At 48.6% G+C, this 20706-nt stretch overlaps 1 protein-coding gene and 1 long non-coding RNA gene across 3 annotated transcripts; one reads left to right on the top strand and one right to left on the bottom strand.

The window, feature by feature from the left end:
- The first annotated feature begins 1001 nt into the window (after window positions 1-1001).
- Window positions 1002-1590, top strand: LOC130523760 (uncharacterized). Its single transcript, XR_008949996.1, has 2 exons — window positions 1002-1136; window positions 1197-1590. It is a non-coding gene; the product is annotated as an uncharacterized LOC130523760 (long non-coding RNA).
- A 645-nt stretch (window positions 1591-2235) lies between these two features.
- On the bottom strand, window positions 2236-16106 carry LOC130523759 (sodium- and chloride-dependent taurine transporter-like). Of its 2 annotated transcripts, XR_008949995.1 has the most exons (16): window positions 15880-16106; window positions 12214-12443; window positions 12004-12138; window positions 10494-10582; window positions 10165-10316; window positions 9863-9995; window positions 9168-9302; window positions 8620-8723; window positions 8399-8523; window positions 6432-6544; window positions 6198-6335; window positions 5405-5507; window positions 5152-5252; window positions 4786-4956; window positions 4174-4704; window positions 2236-4142 (listed from the first exon to the last, which is right to left on the bottom strand). XR_008949995.1 is itself a non-coding variant. In XM_057029275.1 (15 exons), the coding sequence occupies exons 2-15, from the start codon at window positions 12440-12442 to the stop codon at window positions 4567-4569; spliced, it is 1866 nt and encodes a 621-aa protein (XP_056885255.1). In that variant the 5' UTR covers window position 12443; window positions 15880-16106; the 3' UTR covers window positions 2236-4566. The 2 variants fall into 2 exon arrangements, 1 of the variants encoding a protein (XP_056885255.1); XM_057029275.1 differs by having other exon boundaries at window positions 2236-4704.
- Between the last annotated feature and the right edge of the window lie 4600 nt (window positions 16107-20706).

The raw sequence follows: 20706 nt of genomic DNA, 5'->3' as shown, positions 1-20706 counted from the left end.
AATTCCCCCAAGTCAGCTCTTACATAACCGCCCAAACACACACACACACACACACACACACACACAGATTTATGAGCACATGGGAAAGCAGAGCCAGTGGTTCCCATACAGCTCCGTCATTTCACCCTGGAAAATCTGGTTTTTGGAACCAACTGCTGGAGCAGCTGGAGCCCGCTTCTAAAGAGGAATCCTCCTAAACGCATCTTTTGATATCTGGAAGGTCCGAGCCAAGAGAGCGAAGAGCCAGAACTGATCCACAACAGGAAGTTGGAGAGTATTTTCTCCTCGGAGAACCTGACCCACTGCTTCGGGTCGCTGCTCCGGCCCAGATATCCTGGAAACGGGAGCTTTTCCCAGCAGCTTTGCTGGGCTGCTCATGTCCCGCTCAGACGCTACCAGAGGCCTCACGAGCACGTGCACGTGCACTCGTGCTGCAGGTTACCCACAATTCCTTTGGCATCAAGGCTGTTGTGAGATTTGAACGGATGACAAACCGGATGAATTTCACAACTCCTCCAGTTCTTTCAATGTTCTCACTGAGGCCGTTGCTCGGCAACACATTTGTGTTTGTTCAAAACAAAACTTTTCCCTCCGAGTCAGTCAGTTTATTATTATTATCAGTTTATCTTGTGAAGGAGATTTAGAGATGAGAAACTTAACTGGAACTAAACTGGAAAACAAGCTGGGACTGAATTTTATTACATTTCATTCATTCATTCCTTCATTCATTCACAAGAAGTGAGATCAACGCTAATAACTAGATAACAACCCAGAATAACTAGGTTATAACCCAGAATAACTAAACAACCCATAATAACTAGGTTATAACCCAGAATAACTAAATAACAACCCAGAATAACTAGGTTATAACCCAGAATAACTAGCTAACAACTCAGAATAACTAGATAATTACCCAGAAAAACGAGATAACAACCCGGAATAACTATGTCACAACCCAGAATAACTAGATAATTACCCAGAAAAACTAGATAACAACCCAGAATAACTAGGTTATAACCCAGAATAACTGAGTCACAACCCAAAATAACTGAGTCACAACCCAAAATAACTAGATAACAACCCAGAATAACTAGATAACAACCCAGAATAACTAGATAACAACCCAGAATAACTGCGTCACAACCCAAAATAACTAGATAACCCAGAATAACTACATTACAACCCAGAACAACTAGATTATAACCCGGAATAACTAGATTAAAGACATTTATTTACAAGTAATCTGCCTTATTATTTTCAGTGTTTGATTCAACTCCAGAACTTTGTTTTAAAGTTCCAGAAGCTCTGAAACTACTCGAGACTAATTTGTAGCATCTAATTAAAGCGTGCCGTTATTTTGGACCAGAACTATTCAGTCACCACACAAACACACTTTATATTGTTTTGTGCTTTTTTTTATTACCAAATAAAAAAAAAGTCTTACGTTTTTGTAAAACTTGTTTAAACACGTTTCCTACTTTACAGGTTGGCCATACAAGTAAAAAATAAAAGCTTTCAAATTACTTTGTTAAAAACGTTTTTACCCCACGGCAAGAATTGAAAAAAAAAAAAAACTAAAAAAAAAACAAACCCTCAAACATTCTGAGACGGGCTGGTTTACAGACGAAAGCAGGGAGGACAGAGGCAGCGTCGCGTCTGAGGGGGGAGCTCCAGCTCCCAGAGGGCTTCAAGGTCAGTTCAGGAAGGAAAACACAAGTTTGGGAAAAATGAGGGAAATGCAGAAGCTGCAGGAGATTCCAAAGAAAAGCTCCCGTTGAAGAAACGAAGGAAAGGAGCCTCACAGGCCCGAACACTGATGTTCTGAAGGTCCAGGCGGCTCGACAGATCACCAGAATAAGAGGATTCTCTGGGTGATTTGAACATTTGGGAAGGTTTTTAATGCAACTGAAGCCCAAATATTCCGATTTCCTTCTGATTGAATCTACAGCTGATTGACTTGAAGCTCATTTTTAGTTACTGGGAGGGGAAAAATGCCCAGAACCTAGATTACCCTACAGATTATTGCACAAAAGAATCTGGCATTAGTGCGGGCTGAGTTTCTGCTGTGACCTCACGCGGCCTTTGAGGCTTCGTTGACCTTTGACCTCTGGTCATTTCAGCTTGGAGTGAACTTTTGTGCAGTTTGAAGACCACCCTCAAAGCATTTCTGCATAAACGGCTCAAGCAGGAAAATCCCGATAAAAGCATGCATGTATGTACACGATAAACCCGGAGGATGGAAGAAGTGTTTTATAACAAAGGAAATGACTACATGACTCAAAAACGTAAAATATAAAAAGGCAGATGTGTGACAGATGATCAAAAACAGGAGACAAGTCTGGATACAATCAAAGAACCTTGAAAGTGAAGGTCATAATCTCAACAGCAGAACCTTTACATCCTGCAGCATCGGGAGGAAAAACCTGCAGATTGGTTTTCAAATGCAACATTTAAAGAGAAAACACTGGATATTGGTTTAGATCCCAGGGAGGTGAAGTGAGCCTGACTGGGGGAGCACGTTGAGAGGGCAGGAGGACACAGAGGCCACATAAACAAATGAAGTGACTGGATTGGTTCTGGTTTCTGGTCCAAGTCTCCACACGAAGATCTGGCAACAGAAGGTGTGGACAAGAGTTTGCTTCGCTTCACGTCTCCAACTTCAGCTGCAAAGGTCTCGAACACCAACTTGTCTGTGCATTTAAAAGGCTTCAGTGCATTTTTAACTAGCAGTGCAAACGTCCTCCAGAACGGAGACCCGGTTCTGTGCAAAAGCTTCTGGCGCTGCCATGAGTGGGCCGCGTCACGTCCGGGTTCTGACAGCTGCTGCATGAACTGGGGGGGATCTGCTCTCGGGTGGGGGGGGGGGGGGCTGGTTTGGCTGCTGCTGGAGGAGCAACTGGCCTTTCTGGAGTTTCTACTTTAAGGAGGAAGTGAAAGGGCCTCGGTCCCCCTCGCTCCGACTGCCAGGAGCAACCTTTAGATTCCTCCCCCTCCATCTCTGCCTCAGACGGGCCTCCCTGCTGGGTCACCCTCCGACTGAAGGGTTCGGGCCCAGCTGGCGTCGGTGGTCCCGGGATGGTCCGATCAGGTGGTGCCTGCCTGCGTCACATGACTGACGTGTTCTGAACTCATCTCGGCAGAGTTGCAACAGAGCCACGGGACACTGGCGTCTCTCAGCGCCGCTCCTCTCAAATGTCAACACTCTGGTTTCACTTTTGTTCTGTTTGAAATGCGGCTTCATGTCGAATTTCCTGTTGCTGCAGCACAGAAGCACGAGGGGTGTTTTTTTTCAGAGGAGGCATCGGTGGAAAAACCCCACGAGCGGATGAAGCAACAGTCACACGTGGTTTCCTGCGCCTCCATTATCTGCGCTCGCAGATGGAGCCACCGCAGAAGCTGTGTCCATCTGACCCAAACCCTCAAACACAGATACAGAAATGGCTGGTTCGTGGTACCACCGAAGCCGAGCTCAGTTCTTCAGAACTGCTCATAGGCTCCGCCCACTGATGCACAGGATGCACACGCACGCGCTGTGCACGCCGTTTCTCAGAGTTGTTTGAGCCTTACACCCTGTTCTGCTGGGTTCTAACGGCTTGGGTCAGCTGTTTCTCAGAACCACTCAAAATTCCTGACCGGATGATGTGCCGAGAACTTCCAAAAGCAGAACAAGCTTCTCTGCTCTTGCAAAATATGTAAAAGCCTTGAAGAATAACCAAACATGCGGGAGGGGAAAACCAAGCTGCAGGGTTTGTTTGGACTGAGACTGAACCGCCGGCCGTCTGATGCTGGAGAGGATTCACAGTCGGGAAGGAGACTGGGATGGCTGCCACCAGCAATCTGCAGTGTTTCTTATTCAGATTAAAATTACAGCAATAATCATCAACAGTAAATACTTATAGCATTATCACCTTAAAGTTGAAAAATGAACATTAACAGATGGCCAAAGCACAGTAACGTCCTCGTAAAATAAACTCAACCCAACAGAGGCCAAGGTTGCCTATTGCAGTCACTACAGTACTGTCAACTGTTCTAGGACAGGAGGATAAATAGAGATAGATACAGGCTGATGAGCTACTACTGTACAACACACCACAAACTACACACGCAAGGGTCCAACCTCCTTCCTTCAAATCCTTCAGATGCTCTACAGGAGCCTCGGCGCCGTCGGACAACGGCGGCCGAAGACACAACCGGCTGCTTTGACAGACTAAGGAGAGCGTTGGGATTTTTGCCTTATTTTGGTAAGAATGAGGTTGTGGTGCGTTTGGATCACATGATCACGGAATAAGAATTTTGACCCGTTTAATTGCATTAAGCAAAATTTGTGATTCAAAGGGGGGAAGTTGTGAAAAAAAAAAAAAAAAAAATCATGATTGTTACCCTCGAGAAAATCACCAAGTGTCTCTAAAAGATTTGAACCAGGATTCGTTGTCCTTAAACCCTTTTCAGTCCAACAGACAGACAGACAAACAGAAAGCTAATTAGCCTTAGAAGCATTTTAGAGGAGGAGCAGGAGGAGCAGGAGGAAAGGAGAGCCGTCTCATGGAGAGCCTCCACCTTGTTCCTTTACATCATGGTTTCTACAATGATGTGGGTTGGCGCCTTCAGCCCGCCACTGTTCCCATTGGGGTCCAGTGGGAAGGTGAGCTCTTTGGGACGTGAACTGGCGCCACCACGGACTGGAGCGGCCACCGCCTTGATCCTCTGTGGAGAGCAGGCAGGAAAATGCTTCAGGAGCGGCATCAAGATGTGTTGACAGACCGCTGGGACCGTCAGTCCACCCACCTCGATAAGTGGCCCGTCGGACTGGATGATCTTGATGACGACCACCATGGGGATGCAGATCATGGAGGCCAAGGCCAGAGTCCAGCCGAGGGCAATGGCCCAGTCGGGATACTCGTAGACCTTGTTGTAGGTCAGAGGCTTGTATTTGACCAAAGAGAAGACGAAGCAGCCCTGGACAGGAAGAGGAGTGTCAACGTGACGCGGGAACACGCTGCACACGACAAGTGCTTTTAAACATTCATCATCTGAAGGATTTACAATTCTCTAACTACGCCTCCTCACTCAATGGGCCACATTCCTGAGAGTCGTCCTGGGACAACTCGTGAAAATTCTTCACACGGGCCCCGAAAACAACAAGGTTCTCACCACACACAGCAGAGGAGTGATAACAGTCCAGCTCCATTTCATCCAAGGATTTGGTCTGTAGCCCAACATGTCTTCTAAAGCATCGTAGAAATTATCAACGCCTGGAAACACATTCAAATACATTCAGAGTCAGTGAAGGCAACATTAAAGCCGTTACAAAATGGAGCAGCCAACAGTCCAAATGCCCAGGAACGACCCTGGAACAGCTTTTTCTTGTATTTCTAGGATAGATGAAGACATTAACAGCACTCACCATAAACCCAGGCAACAGCTATACATTCAAAGAATGCCACCCACAGAAGGCACACACCGCTGGCTGCATAGTAATCGAACAGCTGGAAAATGTACATGCCACCCTGCAGAGAGCAAACACAGCCATCAGCCTCTGGTCACAGACGTTTACATCCAGCATGAAGACACACACGTACTCTACACCTTAGTGAGGCTTATCGGGCATTTCTGGAGCCCCAGACATGAGGATGGCTAAATATTAACGAGTCTACGGGCGGGATGTTTCGCTTTCTTTCTCCGTTTCTACGGATGAACCAACGTTTGAGCTAAAACTGGGATGTAGACATGGAGGAAACAATAAAGGGGCGCAGAGTGAGTGAAGGAGTCAAGAGGCTTTTTAGGTTCCTGCCTAAAAACAGATGAGTGAAGGGCCAGAGGAGAACAAGAGAACATGGAAACATAAATAAGACATAATGAGCAACAGGGAGGGGAAACCACAGCAGAGACAGAAATAGGAGCGGAAGAGAGCGGGGTCCAAAAAGTCTAGTGAATCTCATAATCCTGGGGGGCCCCTGGGCCTGGCAGCACAAAGAACATTGCCCTGAGTCGCCTCCTCTGGGACTGAAGCTAATAACGTCTGAATGCTGTTCCTGATTTACAGCCTGAACGAGGCCACCGGCCACCACGTACAGTCGGGAACATGCTGCGTGTGTCAGGCCTCTCATCCAGCAGCAGAGTAGTGAAGCCATCTGCGTCGGCCTGCGCCCGTCTGCCTGTGTTCTGCCTTTTCTCGTCACCTTTTATAGTTCCATTACCTTGGTAACCATGGCGAGTCCAATCAGGTAGCTGATGCAGCAGATGATAGCGATGAAAACCTCTCTGCGGTAACCCTTCCTTAGGAAGGATGGATACAGATCCACCAATGATGTGATTTGTCCTTCCACCTCCACAAACTGAAGGGAAGCAGACGTGGAATATTGATGCTAATGTGGCAACGATCGGCCCCGATGTGGCAACGAACGCCGACGCCGAGCGACTGAAAACGGTACCTGACTGTCGAGGCCGAGCAGCAGCAGCATGACGAAGAAGAGAACTGCCCAGACCGTTGGGAAGGGCATCATGCTTACAGCCTTGGGGTAAGCGATGAAGGCCAGGCCTGGACCTGCAGAGGAGGGGGGGTGGGGGGTAAGGGGGTAAGCAGAGAGGGAGGGGGGGCAACGTTAGTATCAGGATAATCTTATCGGATCTGCATCCCAGTAGAGCACAGAGACAAAGCTACACAGCAAAGTTGTGTTCAGTCAAGCGTCCTTCCTTACCTGCCACTTCCTGTACAAACAAGCAACAAACTAACAGGAACACGTTTGCCACAATTAGGTTCCATCCGAAACAGCGTGAAACAGGGAAACGGACAACAAATCACAGGAGCCCAGGGAGGGAGGACACTAGCAGAGTGCGCTGTAAGAGCACCGGCAGATGCAGATCAGCTGATCCTGGATCCAGATCCAGATCTTTCAAACAGAAAAGCTTTAATATGGAGCCAATCGAGCGCTGGAGCCAGAGGGAGATGCTGCATTTCCGGCTTGTTTTCACAACACAAGCCCGTTTCTCAGCCGTTCTAGGGCGACACTGACTTCAGCTGTAAAACAGGAAGTCCAGAAAAACAGATCGACCAAAGCAGCCGAAGACGTGACGCAAAGCTGCAGTTTGGTTTTTCTCTTGAACAACAACAACGCATCCAACCAAACACTAAGTTGACTCAAGGAAAAAAACCTTCCTGTAGAACTTCCTCAAAACAGCCATGAACATTAACACGCCATTTTGTGGTTTTGTTACTGCCTGGGGGGGGGGGGGGGGGGAGGGGGGGGGGCAGAGACATCCTGGAGAGTAACACAAGGAGGAATAAAGCCAAACTGAAGTTAATCTCAACCCCTCCACACTGATAAAGAACAGTTTGTTCATTGTCTCCAGCTTTATCGTCGTCTCTGCTGTCAGGACGTTAAAGAGCAGCACAACACACGTGATTCTCCTTCCTACCAGATTCTATTCTGAGATTTGCAGCTGGAAACGTAGCTTTCATTGTAACAGAGCAGCATGTCGCCCCAGTTCAACGCACCACCTTCTGATTGTAGTCCTGCAGCTCTAGAATATTCCAGATTTGACACAACATGGAGCTGCTCAGGGCTTTATCTCTGAATTATCTGGGGACAGCGACACACAAAGCCTGGTGATACAGCTGCCGGGATCATTGTGAAGCAACTTTCAAGCCTCTTTACAGAACAGACTGACCCAGAAGCGTTCAGATCCGTTAGCCTTGTGATAAAATAAAGATTTAAACAATGAGATTTCAATTTTCAGAAGGTGGAAAAGACATGTAGCGTCTGTTGGAGAGCACAGCATGTCCCCCCCCCCCCCCCCCCCGTGACCTGGACTAGCTAAACAAAGGCAAACACTTGTCTACAGCCTCGGGCTTAACTGGATCCTGTGTGGACGGAACTGTGACCCGTCTGTCCTGGACAGAATATTGGAGGTGACCGATCAGTCAAGGAAACTGGATGTTTAGCTTCTCATTCAAAAGGACAAGAGCAGACATCAACATCTGTCATCTCTGGTAGCCAGGTCCAACTGTCCAATTACAGATGTTCCAGAGCCACCTGGCACAGAGGGCAAGCTACTGAACAGGACACACAAAGCTTGAGAACACAGCGATGACCAGCACATCTGTCTCACATAGGTAGGAAAGCAGCAGAAAGACCAACATAAACCAGCAGGTCCACCTCAGACCATCCAGAACCGTTCTGACCCAAACTCGGCGTCTGAGCGACGTCTCGTGGAACTGCCAGAATTTGATGCCGACGTTTGTAACTGGGGGAGTCTCTTTTTGTGATTGTTTGACTGGTTCCCGTGATAAACGCATTGGCAAAGACCTTTTTTGGGGTTTCGTTGCTGTTTGTCGGTTGTTTCGCTTGAGCGGGCAGCAGCGCCCACCACCGCTGCTGCCTTTGCAGGACCCTCGTACCTGACTCTGCCACATCAGCAATGTCCACCCCTTGCTCTTGTGCCATGAAGCCCAGGACGGAAAATATTGCGAAGCCAGACACAAAACTGGTACCACTGTTGAGGATTCCCAGCAGCATACAGTCCCTATGTCACACATATGTCATGAGGAGGATTTGTTAATGAAGACACACTTCCCTCTGGACCCTACCGCGCACCCCATCACCGAAGCTGCTGCCTCACCTGTAGCAGTTGTATTTGTACTTGTTGTAGCTCCCCAAGGACGTCATGGCGCCCAGACAGATGGCGTAGGAGAAGAAGATCTGGGTGCCTGCGTCAATCCACACCTAGCGAGGGACAGGACAGAGTGGAGACAACAAGGCTGAGGCCCGCCCATGCACTTTCAGTCCCAGGTACGGAGACAGCCGACCGCGGATGTGAAAGTGTCGACACAGGAAACCGTCCTGCTTCTTTAAACGACCTCGGTCTGACTTAATTCTGCTGCTCTTGGTCTGTGTGTGGGGTCGGATGCAGGTCGGGAGAAGGCCGACGGCTCGACCAGACCCCGTTTAGGAATTCCTGCTTTGTTGTCAGAGTCTGTGTGTGTGTGTGTGTGTGTGTGTGTGTGTTTTATTGGTGGTTTGTGGACCGACACGTTTAGTTTCTCTGACTGCTTCGCTATCGGTGAACCTTTGTTACGCTTTGGGCGCCGCTGCCACGTCACCGTTGGACGCGACCGACAGCTTGTCCCCCGTTAACGCCTGAGCCAGCTGCAGCAGTGGGGCACTTACCTCTGGGTCCTTCAGGCGGTCAAGGTCAGGGTACAGGTAGAACTTGATTCCCTGACTGGCTCCCGGCAGCGTCACGCCGCGGATCAGCAGCACGATGAGCATGACGAAGGGAAACGTGGCCGTGATGTAGACCACCTGAGGGATCACAATAACAACCTCAGTGAGGGCAGTCAGCCAGACGCCGCCGCCCCGTGATGGGAACCCAGAACAGGCCGCCTTAAACCGGGCCAGTTGTCACCACACGTGGGCCTCGTATGAGCCACTAACGTACCAGATGTCTGACTTGGAGCGGACAGACCATAAGCCAGGCCAGACAAATCAATAAGGAGTGCTGAGAGTATAAACACTACAGTCTGACATCGATTCAGCTGCTTCTGGCCATAGCACCGTGTTTTATGTTCTACATCCTGCAATCAGCTGCCAAAAGAAATAAAACGTAGCTCTAATTTCAGTTTTTAAAAGGTCTGGAAAGTTTGGAATAAAGACACGAGATTAAGGAATCGTTTTAAATGCGAGGCGTGCTAACAGCTTATCCTTTATTAGCATCAAGTTACCCAATTGTCCATAGCAAATGTTGGATGTGTGCACGCTGCGTCAACATTGATGCGGTTCGTTAGCAGCGATTCATAACAGCACAAAGGGAAAATCACCGATTTTAGGATAAAGTGGAAGTTTTGATCCAAACTGAATCCCACCTTTCCAGTAGATTTGACTCCCTTCCAGATACAGAAGAAGCAGATGACCCAGACGAACAGCAAACACAGGGCGAGGTCCCACTTCACAGGACCCAAGTCGTCGATCCCGGAGCTGATGGCGAGCACATTATTTCTGCAACAAGAGAACAACCGTCAGCTCAGCTTTGGTCTTTTGGAGCCACCGAGGACGGAAAATCAACAGTTCGGTTCCTCGAGTCAGAAACGGTGTCGGCTCTTCTCTTGAAGAGTTCACCGTTTACGGGACGGCCACCGATCACGCCAGAGCGCGGCGCCTAACTTACTCCCAGAACTCGGTGACGGGGGAGACCAGGGTCAGGTTGGAGGCGTTGGCCGCCAGCATGAGGGACCTGTTCATGCGGCTGGTGTCCTCGATGCAGCGGTTGGTGTTCCAGGGGTGGTGGCACTTGGCCCAGGGAAGCTCAGGCTGGAAACACTGGAGGGAAGGAGGCAAAGGAGGCAGTTAAAGCTGTGATGAGGAAAACGGGAACATTTCAGCAGCACATGTGGACACGGAGACAGGCTATGGAGGCTTCCTGCTCGATGGACGTGTGGTGCATATAATCAACACTAATTTAGTAGATTTAATCAGAGACCGACATTCTGAACCCACCTGGAACAGGTAGTACACGCCCCAGGCAAGGATGACGATGTAGTAGATGTTGAGCAGGGACACAATCACGATGGAGGCGTAACCGATGCCTGGAGAGAGGGGGGGGGGGGCAGAAGGGTGAATAAAAGCAGGCCTCTTCCAGCTGTTTGGGGATCAAACTCTGAATCTGCCTTCACACATTCGAAGGGTCGCTTGAACTTGGCGACCTTGAGGAATTCCATATGATTCAACCGTTCAGGTGACTAAGGGAAGTTGCTAAATGACTGGATATAAATGTGAGGATTAAAATACACCGGAGTTTCACTGTGAGCCCTGAGCGTGTCACTTCCTCTTTTTAATGCTTGTTTTCAGTTCCACCCCCCCGCCCCCCCAACCCCGTGACTTGTGACCTTCACACCCAACCTGCTGCTTCAGCAACAGAACTAATGTCCACTGAAGCTCCCCCCACACACACACACACACACTCCTGCGTTATGAGGCCAGGAACCAGCGCGCAGTATGAAAACACCCTCAAACCTTGACACAGTGGTGTGTGTGTGTGTGTGTGTGTGTGTGTGTGTGTGTGTGTGTGTGTGTGTGTGTGTGTGTGTGTGTGTGTGTAGGCCGTTCAGCCAAATGAATGTCCTTCAACATCACTGGTCACGCACATGCACGCACAAGTACACGCCCCCCGGGGCCGGTGAGACAAACAGTGGAACCTTAAGGATAAAAGGATAAAACCAACCTGTCCTGAGACCTATGTGTGTGTTTATTATTATTTATTCATCATTATGTGTTATTAAGCATCTGAGTTCTCAGCCGTTTAGTCGCCATCCACCACCCGTGCTCGGGGAGGTTTGTTCTCGTCCTGCCGACTGACGTCCAGGAGCAGCCGCCTGTCGGCTTCCTCGCTTTTCTTTTCTTCCCTTCCGTTCTTTCACCCCATTCCTCCTCCTCCTCTTTATCAGTACATCTATGAGCAGCTCTCCATCTCCTCTGATGTGTTGCTGTGCTGTTGCCATAGCAACATGTGATGTGGGACACCATTTAGTCTCTTGCTTGTTTGTGTGTGTGTGTGAGAGAGTGAGATCGAGAGAGAGAGAGAGTGGGTAATGGATGTATCAGGTGGAATTGAAACTAACCACAAAGTAAATAATTAAATGAATAAATGTGAGGTTAAACTAAAGGTTTGTGTGCAGGTTTAGGAACTCGAATATATGAACCTCATTTTGCTGGTGGAGGGCAGGAGGAGAGGGGGAGGTGTGAAGATGAAGGAAGGGAGACGGGAGGAGCGCGTTAAGAGGGGAGGAACGACGGTGCTTTTCTGGAGGCGGCGGGGGCCAAGTAAGGTTAGAGTGGGAATTAGGTCTGGAGTGTGTGGGAGGGTATCTGGGGAGGGGGGGCGTTACACAGGAAATCCAGAGTAGCTCAGTAACAGACGTCAGTTCTTTAACCAAGAAGGTCCATCAATTATTAAATGTTTCCTCAGACCTTTGTTAAACTCAACACCAGCTCGTTTGTCTTTTCCTACCAGTGAAGATGGGGCAGAGCTTCTCCCAGCAGGTGATGCCACCCTCGGAGGTGAACTGGCCCAGTGCCACTTCCAGGAAGAACACAGGCAGTCCTCCACCAAACAAGAAGATGAAGTACGGGATGAGAAATGCTCCTGCGTAGAGGGGGGAGAGGAGTGTTGGAGAACAGATCTTCCATTCACTGCATGTGCTGGGCCACTCACGCTCACCTCCACCATTCTTATAGCAGAGGTACGGGAAACGCCACACGTTCCCTAAACCAACAAAGCCGCCGGCCACGGACAGAACAAAGTCCAACTTGCTGGCCCACTTCTCCCGTTGGGGGTGTTTTCCCTCGGCCTCATCCTCGGGGCGGGTTCCTGGGCTCTTACCCGGAGATGGCTTCAGAGTGTCTTTATGGAAGTCTTTCAGGCACTGAAGTTTCTCTTTTTGAGGCATTCTGAAAAAAAATTAAAAAAAATAATTTACTTCATCGCCATCATTCCCAGCCTGATGAAGATGATGATGATGAGGAATGTCTGAGCCGTCATTCTGGTGAAACAGAACCTCAAATATTCAGTCACTAATCAAGTGTGCGCTCGAGCTCACAGACCCAGGTCCAAATTTCCCTCTGCAGTCACCTAAAAGGGAACTCCTTTCTTCCCCTTCAGCTCTGCTACCAGAGCGGGTGCACGCGAGGAGCGTCACATGACGGCGCGGCGAGCTTTGGCAGCAGGAAGTGGAAGGCGCGTCAAGGTCTGCAGACCTGAAAGGTTCTGCGGCGAGAAGGGTGGTCGTTGGCGACCTCCTGGAGCCCCAGTGGGAACCTCCCCACCGGCTCGGGGAGGCGAACGTGTGTGGATTGTTTGTGCACGACAGAAAGTCACGAGTGACTTCAGCGCTCGCTCAGCATTCCACACTTCCACTCACTTATGTAACGCGCGCTCCTATTTTAAGATCCTGTAGATTTCCACTGCACCGACCCTGGAAAATCTCCTTTTCCCCCTCACTTCCAGCCACCACCCGTCCCTTTATCACGTCAGATTCACGCCCTTCTTTCCTCCTTCACCTTATCAGACTCAAATCTGATTTCCCTGAATGTTTTAGCTGCCTTGCGTCAACAGCGACTCCTTTAGTGGCCTCTGCCAATTTCTAAAGTCCTGTTTCTTGAATATTTCGCAATCGATTTTCCATGATGACATGAATTCTACTGGATTCGGCTGAGCCGCATCCTCCCCTCTCGTGATCTGGTGACCATTCCATTCGCGTTGTTGAAGGTTTCACTATTAGCATTAGCCTCATCTTCTCGCACATGGATCCGTTTCCGTTTAAATTATGTTTGCTGCTTTCACAGCTGCCAACTGCCGTTCTGACGGCGCTCTAATCTCAAACCAACTTCAGCCAGACAGAAGCTGTGAGCTTATGATTAGCAAACGTTATCTTTGCCCGGGGGATTGATGTTTTAGAGGTATCGAAAGTAATTGCTTTAAAAAAATTAAAATTAAACAAACAACATGAACCGAATTATCCGTCACGCCCAAGTGATTAAAGCGTTGCCACCCGTGAGAACCAAAGAGTCGCAGCGCGTCCCCAGAGCAGCCGGAGGAGGCAGGAGGCCGTCGCCAAGTCGCTCTTCTGTGTTCAGGGTTTTCATGTGGAAATGGGAAATAAGCAGGTGGCTGGAAATCAAACCGGTCTTAAATCTGACCTAGCAACGAAGAACAGACGCATCTTCAGCTGCCCAGGAAGAACAAGCAGGTCCTTGAAGATCCAAGTTGTCTTCCTTTGTTCAACAAAACCAACTTCATCAGTTCTAATGCACAGATGCGTGCACGCACATGTTCAGACAGTAGCACTACAAGGCTACTCTACGCTGTTCCCATTATCAAAGCTCCCTGATCATGGGAAGAGGCCAAAGTCCTTCTGGAACCTGGACCATCAAACTTTAATCACCTCTTCTTTGGCCCACCATCATCATTTCCAGAAGGTTTCATTGAACTCTGTTCAGAACTTTGAGTTATTTTGCCACCAGACAACCGACGGCGGGCGTGACGAGTTGATCACCACCAATGGGAGATGGGTCCTGAGCCACAGTCGGTGGTCCCGTTCTTAGCAGCAGCATCAGTGGCACCATGGGCCTCCGGGGTCTGGACTTCCCCTTTACCACCAAAGAGGTTCCACGACTGGTTCTGAGCTAGTGCCAGTCTAAACATCCATTGTTCACCACATAACAGCCAAAGTGGTTCCAAATCCATTCCAAACAGGTTCCAGCCAAGTATCAACTTGGAGCTGGGCTGAAGAAGCACCAGAGCCAAGAACCGATGACCAAAAACACAAACCGCCAAAGCTCCAAACCGCCATTTTTAACCGCACAACCAGCAGGTGGCAGCACACGTTTGGTGGAAGGTAGTCGATCATGGCTCTCCCTCCGGACATGAGGGAAACCGGACCGTCAGGTACCACCCCAGCCAGACTTATCTGTGGACACACAAACCTGCCTCAGCAGCACTGCTGTAGGGAGGGGCGTTACCATGGAGATCCCTAGGTCCCACACCACCGATGACCTTGACAGGTCAAGGAACATTGTCAGAGCCGTGAGAACTTTAGGAACTCCTCGGCCAAGGCGTCAACGCTGTTGCTACTGTTGAGCTCAGGATTGGTTAATGTGGCCGCCTCCAGACCCGTTAGAACCTATTGGAGAGGCTTCTTTGATCTCAGCTCTATGGTTGAGCTGCTTCAGTCACACTTCTGCTTGGTATTTTACTTCAGAGTATAAATGGAGGCAAAGTGGTTGAAAACTGGTAGTTTGAGACGAACGGCAGCGTCTCCTGCCAACAGGGGGCGCTGCAGCCACCCCCTTCTCGCACCGTATCATCAGCTTTCTGTAATTTACCTGGTACAGGTGTGTTGGGCGATGCAGGAGCACCGACTCAAGATTGTGACAAACCAAAACAAAACAGTGTGTTGAGAACGTTTAGGTCCAGTTGATTCTGCTGGACCTTGAAGAGCAGTAACGTTAGCGTGGTTCCCCTGAGAACGTAGCCTTGGGAGTGTCGCTCTCGGACCCGCAGAGTTTTCCGACATTTGCTAATCGACCCCCAGGATCAGACAGGTCGTTACGTGTTAAAACATTTTCAAAATGTTTAAATTCGAGCAGCGAGACAGAAGTGTGACGGCAGGAAGAGAAACGCGTGTTTTACAGGCAGATATTAAGACAGACAAGAGAGGCCATTTTGTTGAGCAGCATCAAGGCACCAGAACCAGGTGAGACGTGTGGAAGAAGCACAAATGTCTCAATTACTCCTGTGGTGTCGCTTCATGTGATGCGTCTGACAAAGGAATCACTAAAAAACGTAAAAAGGCTCGTTTTTTATTAATCAGGAGTTACCTGAGCAGAAAAGGAGACAGTTATCATTTAGGTAAAGAGAGAGAGAGAGAGAGAGTGTGTGTGTGTGTGTGTGTGTGTGTGTGTGTGTGTGTGTGGTGTGTGTGTGTGTGTGTGTGTGTGTGTGTTTAATTTATTTGCATTTCTGTATGCATGTTTCGCATTAACACATAAGCGCGCACGTCCGCGCGCACACGCACTCACAAAAAAAATGTCATTTATTTTGTGCGTGCGTCAAATTAAGGAACTAAATTCTGAAAAAGATAAAAGCACTTTACGGAAGCCTTTCTTATCGAGTGCCTGAAGTCTTTTAGCTCGTGTTGTCTTTCTAGAGTCTAAATCCTAAATGATGCAGCAGAACAGCAACACTGGCAATAAAATAAAAACACCCTCATTATCATCATCATCATCACCACCATCATTTCATTGTCAGGGCGAGGAAAGTGCGTCCACGTCCTGACTGGTTTAGATGGAAACACTAATTCTGTAGGTGTGCTCAGGATGTTCTTACCTGTTCGGCTGATGAGACTCTTTTTTCTTCTATTTGTCCTTTATTGTCCTCAGAGCGCGTCGTGTCCCTTGTCCGTGTCGTCTCGTGCGTCCACCTGCCAGGGAGACTATGGGCTGAACGTCTGGCGTTGGAGCGGTTTTAAACGCGTCTCCTTCTGACCTTTGTCTGTTTTTTCTCTTTTTTTAAGCGGGTGATTCGGCATCCGCGGTTAGTGGAAAATCACCGGCCGGCCTCCTCAGAGCAACAGGAGCTGCGTCTGCTGCCTTCACGGTCCGCTCGCAGGCTCGGAATCTGCGAGGCGCGCCTGGATGAGGCGCTGGCGCTTTGGGTTTCATCCCTTCATCCATCTATCTATTTTCGCTTATTTCTAACGAGGGTCGGGGGGGTGCTGGAGCCTGTCCCAGTCGTCATCGACACACTTCTCAGTAACACACTCTGGGATAATTACGAGTCTCCACTCAACCGACTGTGCGTGGTTTTGGACTGTTGATGGACACCAGAGTACCGTGTGTAGTCTACTAAGAAAGGCCCAAAGGTGAAGCTAATGCTGAACCTTCTCGCTATTAAGTGACTATATCGCAGAAACGTCGCGTAGTTCTCGAAGGAGCGTAGGAGGAAATTACGAGCAGACCGTGAACGCAGCACTCCATCAACGCTGTACTGTACATCTTATTTAAATATGCAATATATATATGAACCCGTTCAACGGGTTTCAAAAGCACCAAGAGAACAAACGCAGGACATAAATACATGGAGACACATCGAAGATGTTGTCAAATTACATTTTTCAAAAGATAGTTTTTATGACACTTCTGCTCGCTCATGAATCTGAAGTTGTAAAGAAAAAACATCTACAGATGTACAGATTCTTTCTTTTTTTATAATGATTTTACAGTGTTCTTGCCAGGAAGTTTTTTTTAGCGAAAGGCAACTGTGAGGAAGATGACATGGAACAGAAATAGAACAAGAGGGAGCAGGAACGTCAGTCTGTAGGCACAAAAATGCTGCCAAAAGTTTGGATCCCTTTGCAGATGAAAGGTGATGGAATAATAATAATAATAACAAGTGCACCGGAACAGCTCTTTTCATCACGTATCTCAAATGGAAGAAGAAGAAGCAGATGAAAACCATTGGCCATGGCAGTAGTATTTAAAATAAGGGGCTGGTGTGATGCCGGTGTCAGGACTGTCCCCTCGTCCCTCACAGTGAGGGTAGAAGCTTCTGCATGTGGAAGATCACCTTTACCTTCCCCCCTTGGACCTACTAAACCTAAACCTGGTGCATTTCTTCTCTGAATTGGATCGCAGAGTTCATCCTCTCTAAAGGGAGAGAAAGCTGATTTGAATATTAGGGTAAGGTGTGTCTGGAGCTGATGGAAGCAGACGAAAACCAGTTCTGCACATTTATGGAGAAACCTGCCGGCAAATGACGAAACTGGCGGCTTCCGTTCTGCAGAAGGGGGCTCAGCAGAACATAAAGAAGAGAAGAAGAAGAGAAGAAGAAAGGGATTTCATGATTTCACTCCTGATGGTGTCTGGCAGCAGCGAGCTGAAGCCTCAACGCTTCCTTTACAGTAGAAAGCGAACGTTGTCAGACTTCCTCTTCTGCCAACTGCTGCCCTACGTTCACAACATAAATCATTAACAAAGAACCATTGTTTTTGTATTTAACTTGACTGATTTCCTCTTAAAACAGCAGCGTTCCTCCTGCGTGAGCGTGACGCCACCGCGGCGTGGAGGTCCAGCTCCCGTTCCAGGCTGTGCAGCATGTTTAGGAGGTTAAAGGATGCCCACAACTGACCTCAGTGACAGGAATGAAAGAAAAGCTATTCCTAAAGCTGACCAGTTTAATCATGGGCGAACAGATTCAAATAAAGCCCCTCCCTTTAACGGCCTGTTGGCCCGTATCAGAAAGGCTCCATTTTAAAACCTGCTGGTTTATGTGAGCAGAGGTGGCATTTGAAATGCTGCCACTCCTCTCACGGACAAAAAGAAGTGTGGTTTTAACTGAATGAAATTCAAACGTCTAATCTGCTTAAGGTCATGTGATCGGAGTCTGATTGTAGAACAGCCTTTGGAATTTTCTCCTAACCTGCTGTAATCTGCTCACCCCACCACCTTCAGGGCTGCCCCCAACACAAATAAAAGAATGTGTGTGCTGTGTTGTATTAATACCTGTCAGGTGGACTTTGGATGGCAGCGTGCACGCCAGCCGGGCCCTAGAGGCTGCTGCCTCCAGCAGAGCATCGAGGCCAGGCAGGGAGGCAACGACAGCTGTGGCCTGCCCACAACATGCGCGTCATTGTGAAAATAACTTGCAAATCAAGCTCACCGAGACACGCGTTTCAATCTTGTTTTGTTTATGGCCTGATTTCTATTTGTTAATAAAATGTCTCATAGAAATCCCAGTCCGCCCGCAGTGTTGGACGTCGTCTCTACATTAAAATGGGACATTCTTGCTAACGAACGTACCCTGAAGCTACACTTGCTGTAAATAATAAACGGAAAAAACTAGTTTTAAACAAACAAAAATGGGGCAAATGGTCGACACCACATAGTTCACCCACTTGTTGGTTTGGGTTTGGGGGGGGGGGGGGATTCGTACACGAGGGAGGCACGTTAGCATTTAATCCCATATAAGCAAGCAGCAGGCCGTCCAGAGATTAGCGGCCGTCATCTGACCCCTCTGAGCAGCCGGGGAGGAGCAGTAAACTGCAACAAAGCATCCTGAGGAACAGAGAACAGAGACCCAACAGTCACGCTGGTCCTGACGCAGCAGCTGTCGCGTGAAGCGCACAACTATAAACTGGGCAACATTTGTTAGCTGTTATCTTTGGAAGACATAAAAGCTTTCAATCCAAGGTAGAGAGCAGAGGAGGCGTCCCGTGGTGTTGAGAAAAGGTTCAACCAAAGACTCAACGGGTCTACAGGAGGAACACGCCGCTAATGTGACTCACGCGTTGAATCGTCACATCAAATCTAAAAGATTGATGGACGGTGGCTGATTCATTCTGTGGAATGAAATTTCTGTTCCAACAGGTTTCAGCTACAGTGTCAACGAGCATGTGACAGCACTGAAGTCCAGCACGTGTGAAGAACCAGGACCGTATCCAGATGTGCATCTGGCAACGGCACCACGGGCGCTTTATGGCTGAGCAAACAGAGAAAAAGCAGGATGTGTTTGTCAGGAGCAGGAGGACCTTTGGTGTTTGCTCAACACCTTCCTCTTTAATGCAGACACCACGTCTGGAAGCCACACTCTTCTCAGAAACATGAAACACAAAAGAACAAAGATTTTTGAAGGAGTTCCTGAAGGCTTTTGTGTTGTGCCAAGCAGCTTTTGACAGTGTCATCATGGTAATTATCACCGTTGCACAAAGACGCTCCGTCCCCGAGGCAGGCGACATGTTTTGGCAATGCATTCTGGGACAGAGCTGTGTTCTTCTGAAGCCTTTGTCACGCAGCAGTGAACTGTTGGAGAGGCCATGATGGTGATTCTCCTGGGAGGAACCTCTGAGGAACCTCTGAGGAACCTCTGAGGAACCTCTGGAGCTGCACAGGCTGATTACCTGTCAGACCTACTTCTCTCAGCCTGGTTTATTTTACTTTTAGACCTCACAACTCTACAAGTGTGAAGGTTTTTAACCATTCAGGTGGAACACCAGAGAGTCAGGTGACGCCTTCAAATGAGTGAGAAGGTGCATTTTGGCCTCCCACTGGCTGGTGAAATTTGGCCCCTCCATCATTTCAGTGAACCGGCTGAAAGTTCTGGACATTTGGACACGTGTCATGAAAAACATCTCAAATCCCTGCAGATTTTGTTCTGTTTATTTTTATATTTGGAATTTAGTTCATTTTTCTCTGCAGCCTGCAAAAGGACCAAGTGACGGTTCTGCTGCGGATCCTTGAGGTCTGGTTCTAGCCTGGAACAGGTTCTCTTACTGGCCAGCTGCAGGACAACCAGGAGTGCTGGGAGGTGGGTGCTGCAGCACCACCTGTTGGCGATAGGTGGCGCTGTTTGTTGCACTACCTGCACCAATGACCTCCACCAAAGAGGTCATGGGACATCCAGATGTCGCTTAAAATTCCATGAAACGATAATGGGCCAAGGAACAAATGATTACGTTTGGGTGATGTTCTGGAGGGGCTTCGACCTTTGATCTACCAAAGCTCAAGGCTGTGGGGCTTTGATCATTAAAGGCGAGGTGTCAGCTGGACCTGTGTGGGGGGTTTAGGAGGAATATCTGGACGATGCTTTGCTCCATCCAGCTCCTCTTCGTTGTTTCAGGAGTTCTTTCTTCTTCTTTGAGCTGGTTCCATTGAGAGCCTGGTGGAGGTCTGAGCTCCTCCGGTGCTGCTCTTCATGCTGGGGAGGCTCTGACGGCTCCACCAGAGGGGCTTTATTCTTCCAGCAGGTTCAACCATGCAGGACATCTTTCTAGAGTAGGAGCCCTCTGGGCTGGGCGTAGCACCCGCAACCACACTGTGTAAAACAACTGTCATTACAGAAACCTTATTTGAATGAGACATTAATCATTTAAATATTTTATGATAATGAAAAAGCTCAGCAAAAACCCAGAGGCGCTTCTGTGTCGACAGCGCTGTTCACCAGTGATCCGTTTGGACCAGTCAGCTGAGCCAAAGCAACCAGTTTTAGAGCTGGTTCACGAGGGTGCCGGCGCCACGATCACATGACTGAAAAGCAAATATTCCTCCACCGGCCTGTGACGAACAACTATGTTCTATACGATTTCAACCGTTTCCACAGACAAAATTTGTGGATTTCCTGTTCCAACCCAGGGACGCGACCACTCGCCCCCCCCCCATC

Source organism: Takifugu flavidus, chromosome 4, assembly GCF_003711565.1.
Source record: "Takifugu flavidus isolate HTHZ2018 chromosome 4, ASM371156v2, whole genome shotgun sequence".
Classification (NCBI taxonomy): Eukaryota; Metazoa; Chordata; class Actinopteri; order Tetraodontiformes; family Tetraodontidae; genus Takifugu; species Takifugu flavidus.
This window is presented reverse-complemented; position numbering and strand designations above follow the sequence as displayed.

What these genes read in the sequence shown, in the direction of transcription:
- LOC130523759 (XM_057029275.1), bottom strand. Translation starts at nt 12,442, where the DNA reads ATGCCTCAAAAAGAGAAACTTCAGTGCCTGAAAGACTTCCATAAAGAC. An exon ending in GACTCGCCATGGTTACCAAG is followed by an intron (nt 5,508 to 6,197) that starts GTAATGGAACTA and finishes TGCTCTCTGCAG; the next exon opens with GGTGGCATGTACATTTTCCA. An exon ending in TCACTCCTCTGCTGTGTGTG is followed by an intron (nt 4,957 to 5,151) that starts GTGAGAACCTTG and finishes CTTCCTGTCCAG; the next exon opens with GGCTGCTTCGTCTTCTCTTT.